Source organism: Carassius carassius, chromosome 33 (genome assembly GCF_963082965.1).
Source record: "Carassius carassius chromosome 33, fCarCar2.1, whole genome shotgun sequence".
NCBI classification, from domain to species: Eukaryota; Metazoa; Chordata; class Actinopteri; order Cypriniformes; family Cyprinidae; genus Carassius; species Carassius carassius.
Window position 1 is genome coordinate 3069448 of NC_081787.1, and position 13138 is coordinate 3082585.

Here is a 13138-nt window from a genome sequence, read left to right on the forward strand (position 1 = left end):
CTCCAAAAACAGCATCAAAGACCCACTGCTGTTTCTTTCTGACCATGCTATAGTGTTGTCATGATACCAAAATTATTGTTTCGATACCGATACCTAGTCAAGAATTGCGATTTCGATACTTTTTCGATACTTTTCCTAAAAAGGTAAAATACACTCTCAAATATCATTGCTGTACTTTATTTTAAAACCGGGACAACATTCTAATCATATAACACACTAATAAATGAACATATGAACAGCAGATATATTAAACATTTTAACAAAATATGAAACATCAAAATATAAAAAATAAATTAGAGCAATGACATTCAAGTTAAAAAAGCAAATAAAATTTAGCAGCAATATCTCAGATATTGTAAATTATTCTGTCAGTTGTGCAACCTTTTCTTTCAGAGGAGAGAACTCAGCCAGTGAGCTTTAATGAGTGTCATCTTTTTCTACCAGTCGTGGACCGGCGGCCACGGCGCTATTAGCAGAGCATGTGCAGCTCGTGAACAGCTCTGTGAACTGTTTCATCCTGTCAAAGAGTTACCCAAGATGTGATTTGTTGAATGTAGTGAAACCATACACCCTTCACTGAACGAGATCGAGAGATCTTCTCAGTTGAATGAACTGATACATCTTGTTTATGAATAAAATGAATGAATATACAGGGTCAGTGAGCCAAGCATGTAAATCTCGATCAGCAATCAGCAGATACAAAGCGCAGTTATAGGTGCTTGCAGATACGCTCGTTTTCATATTTAGCATACAGAACATAACTCCACATTTAATCCCCGATTAATGTGAATATTATATATAAACTGTCTGACCAAACAATTAAAATGCTAATTATGCAAGAAAACATCGTGCTTTGTTCATCTGAAAAACTTATTTAAACTATTTAATGCGATTATGCACACATTTTAGTAAAGCTAAATCAGTTTAGTAAAGCCACTAATGCAGCCATCTCGCTGTAGTGTTTTTTTGCTGCTTGCGTGAGGAGAAAAAACACAGATGTCCATAGGGAGGCACTGGAAGCATGCATTGCACACACCAACATTAAATATGTCTCTTACAAATCTGGAACGCAGTAATTCTTTGAAGTATCGATACTAATAAATTTAGGAATCGTGACGTTTTTAATTTCCGAGAATCGCGATACTTTTGAAGTATCGGTGCACCGTGCAACACTACCATGCTATCATTATTTCAGCTGGAAATCTCCAGGGCGAGGTGGACTACGTGCCTATCTAGATTTATTGCTGCCAAGCAGCAGATCCAGTAGATAATCCAAGAGAGCAGGACTCCTGTTTAAGCAACGCTGGGTTTCCCCATCCCCTGAGGCCTCGCTCTGACCCCTCCAAGCCACTGGACAAGTGCCAGTTCACTCTGAGGTGACGCTTTCTGGTCTTTTCTGTCTCGGCTAACACAGAAATGTACATATTACATAAGAGACTATGCATCTTTAGAGATCATTTATTAAGCAAGGCTAGTCTTGTGCAACAAATAGTGAAGTTGTACTGTATTGAACAATAAGGTTTACGTGGCAGAGGCCTAAATTGTGCATGACTTCTCTCGACTGCATCTCATTAAGAGGGAGTCAGGTCATTTATATCAAAAACCTGTCGCAGCAGTTCACAGTTCGCTTCAACAGCAAAGTTCACAACAGCAGGGTATTTTGCAGGTTGATTTACGGAGATGGCATCTCTTAAATAGCATGTCTGAACATGTTCAAGCAGAGAAAAAGCATCCTCTTCATTCACAGTTCATTCTCTTCTGTGGGCGCTTTGGGCTGTGCATGTGGTCATTTAGAAAATAATACCAACAACTTTTCATACGGTCATTACGTTATTTAATTTGTCTTTTTAAAACAACAGTGGACAATACTTGCATTGCAGAGGAATTCTGTCATTTTTGCCATTTTTCTCCACATGTAAAATTACGTCATAAAACAAATAACATTTTGATAAAACTATCATGAAGAGAAACTGTCAATCATTATGTATGCCACAACTGTGAGATAGCTAATTTGTTCAAAACCATACACTACAAAAAATGAGTGTAATTTTAATGGTAAAATATTGTAGAAAATGTTTCATATACAGGGAAAAATTTTAATAGATCTAGCCAGACATTTCAAGAAATTTTACAGTAAAATGCTGTTAATTGTACAGTTCTTAGAAGTAAAAAAAGAACATCGATGTATAATTTAAGTCAAAATATGTAAACTGATATTCCCTGAATTCCTTGCGTGACACTACACATTTCATAGTATTTTGTATTTTGGTTAAATAATCATGTTTCTTAATAGCTTTTGTTATCAGTTATCTTCTGTTGCTTAATGAATATTGAATTTGTTAGTATATTTTGAAGGTACAAAACAGATTTTAGTGTGCGTTGTTTAATTTACTGGTTTATATTCCAATTATTTTGTTAGTAAATATACAGTTTGTTCTGAAAATGTGTTAACAGTTTTTCTGTATTTTTTACAAAAAAAATTTCTGGCAACCACAGCTGCCAAAATTAATTTGTAAAAATTATTAAATGTTTTTATACAGTGTAATTAAGAAAAAAAAAATTCTGGGAGAAAGGTAAACTAACAACAAGAAGTAAGTAAATTAATAAATAAATGTATTTGCAACAAATCTCCAAAGTGTCCAGAGTGACCTGCATATAAGATGAAAGATAATTCACATAAAAAATACAAATAAAAGAATAAAAAAAAAATGAATAAACAAAACAAAAAAAAACAAAACAAGGTTTTTGATAAAATCAACCCTGGGAAATAAAACTGCTTCAAATATACTGAAACACCCAATAAAATAACTTCAACTGAATCTTCTTCCATGCTGGGAGTTACCTCTTATGATGATAGACGACAGCCTCTTATGATAAAATTATCTTTAAATTTAATTATGCACTGATACCCATTATTCATTCTAAATTTATGCCTGCTCTGATTAACGTTCCCACACAATGATAGTATCAAAACACAACATCAAAGAATTCCACACCTAAGTATGCCAAAGAGTGCCTTTTTCAGCATAAACACTTCCAAGACACTCTAAAGAGATCCTTTAAGAAAAGTGGTGATCCAGAGTGGTGTACACAGTGACAGAGGGATAAGGAGTATGGCCTTTTCCAGAGAGAGGGACATTCTGCAGATAAGCTACTGAAAGAAGGGGGATATTGCCATGAGGTTTGTTGTGATATCGAGCACAAGGTGATATCAGTGATGTTTGCCAGTTTGAATGAAAATGTTTGGAGGGACAATGCGTCCTCCATCATGAAGTGTTACTCTGTGGGTACAGTGATGATCACACACTCAGACTGCGGTGTTGTGTTTCCTCAACGGGGGATTTGACAGCTTCTTGTTAGACATGCTAGAACTCAGAGAGCTGGATCGCCACCAGAGCTTGTCTTGCTTTACCATGCTTTCATTTGGATTGTAAGATAAAAATGGTTCCTGAATGAATCTCCATTTCTTTTTTTCACATTTTAAATCCAGTAGTGGAATTTAAAAAACGTGATACTAACAAAAGAGTCAATCAACAGTATAATGCTGTAGGGTTTCACAGCCATGCTGATACAGAGAGATATAGATGCATCCTGATATACATCCATATTGCACAACTGCAGTTGAGTGTATTTAAAAAAAAAATCATTCTGAATGCAGAACTACTTCCTTTTGCCACAGATTCAAATCTCAAATTGACAGTTTAACAGCTGAGCTCAAGCCTCTGTTGCTAATTTGAAAACGTCACTTTAGAATAAGTAACAATTAATTGTTTCATTGAAAGCTTATGAGAGATTGAGTGTAATTACCTGCATCTGATACAGCATTCATTCTTCGGTTCAATCTCATCTTCACAATAAAACATTATTTTGAATGTCTGCTGAGGAAAGCGATATCTTTGTTGTACTATCCTTTCATCTGATAAGGGGATTTTCGCCCTGGAGCTCACATCCTCGAAAACGGCAAAGCACATTTTCAAATAGGTGTTATCATTATTAACAAACTGCATATTCAAAGTTTAAATAACTACTGTACATTCTCTCCTCAAAAAAAAAAAGAGTTTGGTTGTCCAACATGACAGTTGCTGTGAGAAATGCCTCAAGAAGGGTGATACAAATGGTAAAACAAAATATCGCAGGGCTGGAAACACCTCTTAGCAATCAGATTTGAGGACCAGAAGTAGCTGTTGTACATAAAATTCAGCTCACATTCATAAATTATCTGTTATTATTAGAACCATTACACCTTTACTCAGCACTCTGAGCGTAATGCATAAACATAACAGCACCGTAACATTTCACTGACAACAACATGAAGACCACTGGATGCTGAGCAACGAGGAACACATACTCAGTACTATTTATAAATGTCTTTACTGTGTTGTTAAGTGTTGTGAGACTCAGTGTTGTTACAAGATACTGAAGGTTTGTAAGCAGATACCGGAAGAGAGAATGCTGATGCCATCATAGGAAAACCATATTTCCTCTGTCCTGCTGAGCAAACTGGCCCAAATCCTCTGAAGACCTCTGAAGTTCCCCAATGCTTGAGGTAGCTTCCCCAGAAATCTCAGGTAAGCAGTGCATTTACAGCAATGACATTTAAAAAAAGGAGGCCTCTGAGGTGAACATATGCGTGGTATATCAATGTTGCACCAAGCAACTGAATTCTTACAAAGTCCTCGGCCAGGGTCAAAACACTTTTCATTGATTTATGCATGAACCAGTTCTATATATAAACCATCTTGGGCTTAGAGGTCATCTAAAAATGCTAAAGGAACAGACAGATGATGGTGCTCTAACCTCTCATTGGTATCTACTTCTTCCATCTCAGGCATCTGGCCGCTGGAACTCAGATTCATGTACCCGTAGATACGGAGCGACCCTGCAAAACGAGGAGAAACAGAGGTTACGGTGATGGAGCGGTCAGGACACAGCATCTGTTTCTAACTCATGAATCATCAGTTCATTTCACAGAGGCTGTTGCCATGATTTGCTGTTGTAGTTTTCTCAAAAGAACCTACTCAATAAAATTGGGTCAGCCTAAATTTAAAAGGTAGGAAAATATATCAGTGGATGATGTTTGTTATCTATTAACCCCGGGATCAATGTGAGAGACTGGCTTTAATGTGGCAGAATTTTTTTTACAATTGTTATTGAATGTCAGGTGTCACAGAGGAGGGTAAAATGACATATGGGCTCAGAAGCCTGTTTATATGAAAGCAAGAACGTGCTAGAAAAGTAAATGCTTTTCCGGGGCTAAACAGAGAAATTAAAAAAAATGCACAATTCCTAGACCTTTTGACCAATTCATTTTAATGTGTTATTTATAGATCTAGTACATAAGGATTTGAAAAATAACTCAAAAAGAGAAAAAATAATTTATATTTACTATAGAGATTTCCATGGCCTTGAAATTAAACATAAATGTTATTATATGTTTTGTATTTGCATGGGAGCCCCGCTGATAAACTCCCTGTTGTTACATGCTCAACAAACACTGCTGATTGCAGGTGTGTGGAGAACTCCGAGTTAACAAGTTAACAGTAACCTGAGGTCTGATATGAACTCAACACCCAGTGCGCCAAACTATAAATTCAAGGCTTACATAAAAACCTTAATTGCCATGTTTAAAACCAAGTTTTACTTTGCATGGTCAAGGTAAATTAGGTCACCTACTGTACTATATTGTACTTTATGATGACACATAATCTCTTGAAAATTAATATAGCCTTTTCCTGCATTCTCATGTGGCAGAAGGAACAATATAATCTCATTTAAAGGGATTGTTCAGCTAAAAATGTCTGAAATTTTTTTGCCAGAATTTATTCAACCTCAAAATTGTCAGTTGTTCAATGTTTTCCAGCTGGTTGGAAATTGTATATGCAATTCAAATAGACTACATATATCTTTAATATATATATCTTTTGCCATTACAAATTTGTTGCGACTGATCTATTTTTTGGAGTTTACACCCAATAAATTGCTGTTTTATGAGAGAAGGTACAGATAATTTTGAAACAAATATGATCCCGTTTACAGCACTTCTTATTCATTTCTATGGTACCCACAACACTGATTGACTGAAGATAACAGAAGTTAAATGACATTAGGTCTATAATGTGATTGGTTATCAAGGCACATGTGATCAAAGCTGACCTTTGTGCTTTCACTAATAAAAGTGCTGTTCAGTTTGGGATCTCTCCATAATATTACAGAAGAAAGACATACAGGTTTGAAATGGCATGAGGATGATGGATGAGGAAATAACAACAGAAATTTAGCTAGTGTTTTTTTTTTTTTTACCTAATATGAACATTTACGAGGTTGAGAATACCATTTGTGGATCATAACTGTAAGCTCTTTAGACTTCACTCAAGTTCCAATGGCATTTATTAAAGGTTTGATTCATTCTGCTGGAGAGAGCTCCATGTCAAATGTATCGTCTCCTGTTTTCTTTCACATCTGAAGCAAGGAGATTTGTAACTTCAATAAGTGTCTGCGTTCGGCACAAGCGAAGACGTATAAATCCATGCTGGCACAATAACAGCAGATCTGCAGTTGGGAAGCATTCCCACATGACACACACACACACACACACACACACACATACGGGGGTCTGGTAAAGGTTTACAGTAGACATGGCTGTACTGATGGGATTCTCATCATCATCAGCTCTGCCTGAGAGGAGAATTCCTGCATGAGCCCACCAACATGGATCTTACACCTCCAGACATAACTCTCCCGGTTAGTGGCCAGTCTGTGTTTTACAATCGCCAGAACATGCAACCAAGCCACCAATTCATATACACACAGACAACCAGAACGACACCCGATCATCACTGTCAAGTTTAAATGACTACACACACACCCAGGGGTGTGAGATATTTATCGTCTGTGACAATTTTGTAATTGTTTTAGGGGTATGTAGGGGTTTATATGAATGTATCTCAGTGAGGAACTGTCTTCAAAAATGTCTTTTGCATTTGCATTTCCTCTTAACTTCATATAATGCGTATTAAAGTAGTGTTGATAAGTGCAGCTGCTTTGTTTACAGTGGAATTCAAGGAAACTCTATATCACTGCTGTTCCATAAGCGCCACCTGCTGTTAGAGAATGAATCTGCATTTTCATTTAGTGCGTCTGATTTTAGTTTTGTGCAGGTGACTTATGTAGCATAATATCACAAATCTGCAGTCAGACCATTCTGTTTTTGCTTTAAATCTTACAAATTATACAATCTTAATCAACTAAACTCATATCAAACTGTGACCCCAAAACTGAGGTACGTACCGAACCATGACTTCTGTGTACCATTACACCCCTTTCTATAAATATATCTTTTATAAATATAACATCAAATGCTACATTAAGAGGTGATAAAGACATGAGTTCTGCCATAATCTAATAAACATAGACAGTCAAGAAGAAATGACTGAAGCTAAAAGCAACTGAACTAGCTTGCCAAAAGCCATTAGTTTTAGCAAAACACATGCCAAACATACGACAACATCATAAAACACAGACACGTTTTGTTCTAACTGAGAGTCCTTTTCGATTTTTATTTGCTTGCAAGTGTCTTCAAAAGCCATTTAAAATGAGAGTGAATTAAATTAACCAGATGCTTATGAAATCTGAAAGCTACAAAATGTGTTTAGCCCACAAGGGGCTTTCTAATCTAGTCTAGAGTGGCATGTAAGTACAGAGAAGAATGTAAAAAAAGAAAAGAAAAAGAAAACCTCAGTATTTATAATTCAGCTTCTTTAGAAGCAAACTTTGATATAGTCAGTTCAGAAAAACAACTACAGATATCGCAAAGAACAGTTTAATTAAAATATAACCTGTTTTTAACCTTCAAGTAGACACTTCCACAAAGGACATGCAGAGGATGCACAGAATGTAAGATGTGGAGGTGTCTTTGCTGCTGTTAGATGATACCGGACAAAGAATAATATCTGTATAGATATGCAGGATCATTGTGGTTGTGGAACTTTCCTTCTTTCTGCTTTTATCCGGCTCAAGTTACACTAGTGGAAGCAGTCCCAGTTTCAGACAGCGTGACACAGACATGGCACATTTTGATATTAAAAGCTGGTGAAAAATGCTAGTTTTGTTGAGCAAATGTTGATTTTTAGACAGCCTTGTGTCGTTTTGTCTTTGTGAGAGTAACATACAAAAATTCAAGTTGTTACTTGCTGTAAAACATTCATTTTGCAGCAGCTCTCGTTTCTCAGTTGTGCCTGTGTAAACTGGGCTTGTTACAATAAGTCAAAGCAGGTTTGACGTCAAACATCATTGGTTCTTATGTGGCAGGTTTAAATATGTGCGAATGCCAATAGTCTTTTGAGAGCTTTAATAATAGCAAAAAAAAAAAAAAAGGTTTGCAATAATTTGAGGGAGAAAAATTATGACAATGTTAACTTCTTTGTTCATCAAACAAGGTATCTTTGAGCGCACCTGCATATTTTTACAACTGTCAAATTTTGGATTTGTGCTGAAATGAAGTGTTTAGATGGCCCCTTCAGGTCTATGTGGGCGGTTCTTGGCTAGAATAAACTGAAGTATTAATCATATGTTATGCTACAAAAGGCATGGCTGCATGTTATAAAGTCAATATGAAACAGGACCTTTCCACTCCTTTTTTTCCAGTGAAACAGGATATTCCACAAAGAAAAAAAAATGACTCAATTTTATCCATCAGGAGTTGACAGGGTCATAAAACATCAAGTTTCACTACATCAGTCTAAAAGGAAAGTTATTTCTGAAGGCAGCGCAAGTCATTACATTTTAATAAATTAAGATTGTTTTTTTAATGCACCAATGTTTATCCTTAAATAGACTTGAAGTCAGTATATACAAACAGTATATATATATTTATGTATCACCGTTTTCACCAAAATATGAAGCAGCATGACTGTTTTCAACAGCTTTCAAAGTAAGAAATGTTTCTTGAGCAGCAAATCAGCATGTTAGAATGATTTCTGAAGGATCATGTGACACTGAAGACTGGAGGAATGATGCCGAAAATTCAACTGTGCATCACAGAAATAAATTACATTTGAAAATAAATCCAAAAATCCAAATAGAAAACAATTATTTTAAATTGTAATAATATTTCACATTATTAGTGTTCACTGTACTTTCACAAGGCTGCAATTAGACTTTCAAAAACAATAAAGTATTTTACAGATCCCATCTTTTATTATATTGTTCAATATCAGCACCAGTTTTTCTAACAGTAAAAGACACTAATCAGAGCGTCATTCATTCTTTCACGTAGATCAGATACACAAGTCCTCTCAGGTAAACTCAATCTCCTGGTTTAAAATTGAAGGATCTTTTGAATTTGAGGCGTCTTACTCAGCCACCCTCTGAAAACTGAGAGGGCCTTTTAAACTTTCCTCCATCTCAATAAACCAGGCCTTGCTGAGTCAGCCCTCTCCAGCCGACAGATTGAATTAATGCTGGAGACCGTCTCCCAGATGTGAGGAGGGTCTCCAGCACCTGAGGCTCTCTCTGTACAGCGCTCTGCGAGTAAACGAGTGCAGAGAAAGGCTCTCCTTTCCAAATGAGGCTCATCGTCATGCCTGAGGCTGTGCAATGCTCCGAGGAATTTCACATTTCATTTAAATGCAAATTTTGTGTTTAATTATGATCTGGGGCATCTACTCTTTTAAACCCTTGCATTTGCTGATTCTCTGGACTGTATTTTAGGGCTGTTCATTTATCGTTGGTTTTGCTCAGATTAAGGCGAGTTTTTCTATATTTTCATTTTTCACCCTTAAAACTAATAATTGCTCAACTTTTGCATCGAAAATTACTAATTGCTTTCAATTTAATGCCACAACTTCAGTATTAAAGGCCCGTTATAATAATAATAATAATAATGTTTATTTAGTATTTAGTCTTTCTGAAAGCACTTACATTGGTAAACAGAACAAACTAACTTGTAAATTAAAAAGCTTGTTTATTTTTTACGTGCTGAATAACATCAATGTTTTGTTAAGACACAGACATGTGTCTCCTTGATTATTATCTCATCTTTTTGAAGTCTGTAATTGAAGTCTTAAGAAAGACTGTATTTACTGTTAAATGGAGGACTTTGCTGTTAATAGCTGGCTTGTGGTGACTTAGGTGTTAGAAAAGCGTCTTATTGCTAATATTCGAGAAGTGTTGTCTTACTGCTAGAACAACTGTTTTGCACACTGCATCACGAAAACAAATTCCTCGTATGTGTAAACATACCTGGCAATAAAGCTCATTCTGATTCTGATAATAGATGTCAAATAATAAATTCTGAAAATCTCAAAATCGATCAGCGATGCATTGATTTATCGTCCTTTTCCTGTATACAGAACATGTGTCTCCTTGATTATTATGTAATCTTTTTGAAGTCGCTCAATAGTTTTGAGTGCTGTAATGGGAAGTAAATGATGGGAGGTGAATTTCCCACAATAGCAGGTACAACTTAAACTGCACTCAAAAAACACTCAGCATGCGGTTTCTCTTTAGATATTAAACAACTCCATGCAGCAATTACTGAGCAGTGACCGCCAGTTCTTTGAATGGCAGAAAAAGAGAAAAAAATGTATCTGACACGAGACCATTTTAATTTCTCTTCTACAACAGTGCAGTACACAAATGGTCTGTCAAAAGCAAACAGTAGCTAGCAATCAGTTCTCTCCAGCATTGCAGACACTATACACAGCCCACAGCTGAACTTTCCAGTCAACAGGGTAATTTCTTCATCCTGTGATTAAATGCAACTTTGAAGTGCATATAGGGCACAGATCTTTGCTTTAAATGACTTTATCAGACATTCAGCATACAGTCTTGTTAAACCATCCAGTAACACTCTGGTGATTTCACAGATACTGCTTTCTAGAGTGGCTTGTAAATAGCCCTGCCTGGGACCAAAATCAAGTCATTTCTCTGAGAGCAATATACTATAGTCACCATGTCTAATTCAATATGGATGTCAAGGTTTTACAATCTTAACACCCCCTGGTATTTTATGACCAATTACCGCCCGTCTGGGTTCCTTGATGTGTCAGAGGATGAGAGCAGAGTCCAAGGACTCATATACTGTGTAGCGTTTCCTTCACGCAAACCACCGTCACTGACCACACACTCTACTGCAGGCCTCAAGATTATCAAAAACACAACCTCTGGCTTCATTTAAAATACTTCCTACCTAGACCACATACGTGGGAATCTAAGCTATATTTGAACTGTTCTAACTAATAGCATTTTTTTTTCACGCTGTAGGCACTTTGAAGTATTCAAGTAGGGCCCTGTGACGGAATTGTGGAAAAATATAAGTTATTGTACTGTATAACATGAAATATCATGGAATTTGACAAATATTGGATGAATTTTGGAGTCGAAATTAATGTTTGGTTTAACTTGAAATTGTAACAGAAATATTGTACATTGCTACTGTACAGTAGAATATAATTCTTAAAGTAATACTAATTACAATAATAATAATAATACAATTTTAAGTGAGTAATAATCAATTTCATAATTTTAACTTTAAACCTCTGCTGTGCAACACTCTAAGGATTTTCATAATGATAACATTTTAAAAGATGTAATTATGTAAGATGTAATCATGCTTTTTATATTTGTTTTGAATCATAAATTCTGAAAAAAAAAAAAACATTTCAGAGGGCTCTAAACATTTTTCTTTTAGTTTTAATTGATTTTATTTTATTCACTTTAATCAGCTGACTGATTATAAAAATTAAAACCTATAAAAATAACAAAAATTAAGCCTTTAAAATGGAATTCAGAAAAATTTAAAAGCCTATTTGGAAAAAAATCTAATTTATTTAATAGGGACCTAAACATTTTGTTGTTGTTGTTGTTTTTTTTTTTACATTTAATACATTTTTGTCAAAATGCATAAGTTTCACTATTTCAATTTTTTTTTTCTATTATTATTATTACTAAAATTAAATGTAACATTTACTCACCACAGTACACAAAAAAAAGAAAAAAAAACCTGCATTTGGGGAAAAAAATAAATGTAATTTAGGAAAAATATAAAATGGAATTTGGGGCAAAAATGTTTTAACAATGAGCCCTATTCTAGCATTTACTAAGTATACATCATTTCTGGGCATCATAGCTCAGTCACTTCAGTCATTAACCAAATCTGAATCATCATTTTTGGAGGATCAATAACATAATGCCCAACAAATGCTGCTTAGTTAGAAGCTGAATGAGCTTAGAAACACGGCCACTGACTGCAGGGACTCTGAAATATGATGGAGTGTATGAATATGAAGATCCAGAGCAAAGAAACACTCCATGAGAGACTCTAGTTTACAAATTATTCATCACAGTGGCGAGACATTCTGAAAGCATGTCTTCTCAGTGGGTTTTTTTAACTCACGATGGACTGTCATCATGTCCTCAGAAGCCCAGTGAAAAGCATTTCAGAAGTAGAAACATGTTACTTTGCATCTTGCAGTTGCTTTATGGTTCAGCTGGTCAGCACAAGGGAGTTCTTGCTGTGATAAACTCACCGTCTTGTGCATGAACTCTACACCCATTTTTGTATGAGCTGAAATAAAGTAAATGCTTTCACAGATAACATTCCTCAAACAGACCCCAAAGTAAAAGCCTTAGTAATAAAATAAAATTATAAGCACAGAAAAATGGGATTGTTCCAATGCTGCAATTACTGCCTCGGGCAGGCAGAGAAAATGAAATGCTGATTTGAAATGAGCATTTCTGATTGTCTTGCATCTTCAATGAATAAAATAGATAAAGTGTACCAAAAAATTAATGTTCTCTCAGTGTCCTCTGGCCAGATTATAACCTTGCAAAATGTGAGAATGAATTAATGTCACATTCCTCTGTGAATCTGTGTAGTCAACATATTTCCTCTGAGAACACACTCATTTTTTCATTCTGTTAACCAACCGAGCCTGTCAATGAGGGAGCTCATCTGTTATTTGATCCACTTATTATTAGCACTAAAGTGTGAAAGTAAGATTGAAGTAATTCATGGAATTGGATGAAATTAATTTCAGAATGTCTGCAGTCATCATTTGCACTCCGCTCTGTCTAAAGTTGCCAACTTTTTACCACTCAAATATGGGACAGGAAAACTGGCAGTATGGATCTGTTGTTA

The 13138-nt window shown here is 35.6% G+C and overlaps 1 protein-coding gene across 2 annotated transcripts in view; it reads right to left on the minus strand.

The window, feature by feature from the left end:
• htr4 (5-hydroxytryptamine receptor 4) overlaps positions 1–13138 on the minus strand; it is a 102489-nt gene that overhangs the window by 70586 nt on the left and 18765 nt on the right. For both annotated transcript variants that reach the window (XM_059521305.1, XM_059521306.1), the window contains exon 2: positions 4798–4879. In XM_059521305.1, the coding sequence (XP_059377288.1) occupies positions 4798–4879 (82 nt within the window). The remainder of the gene's footprint in view (positions 1–4797; positions 4880–13138) is intronic.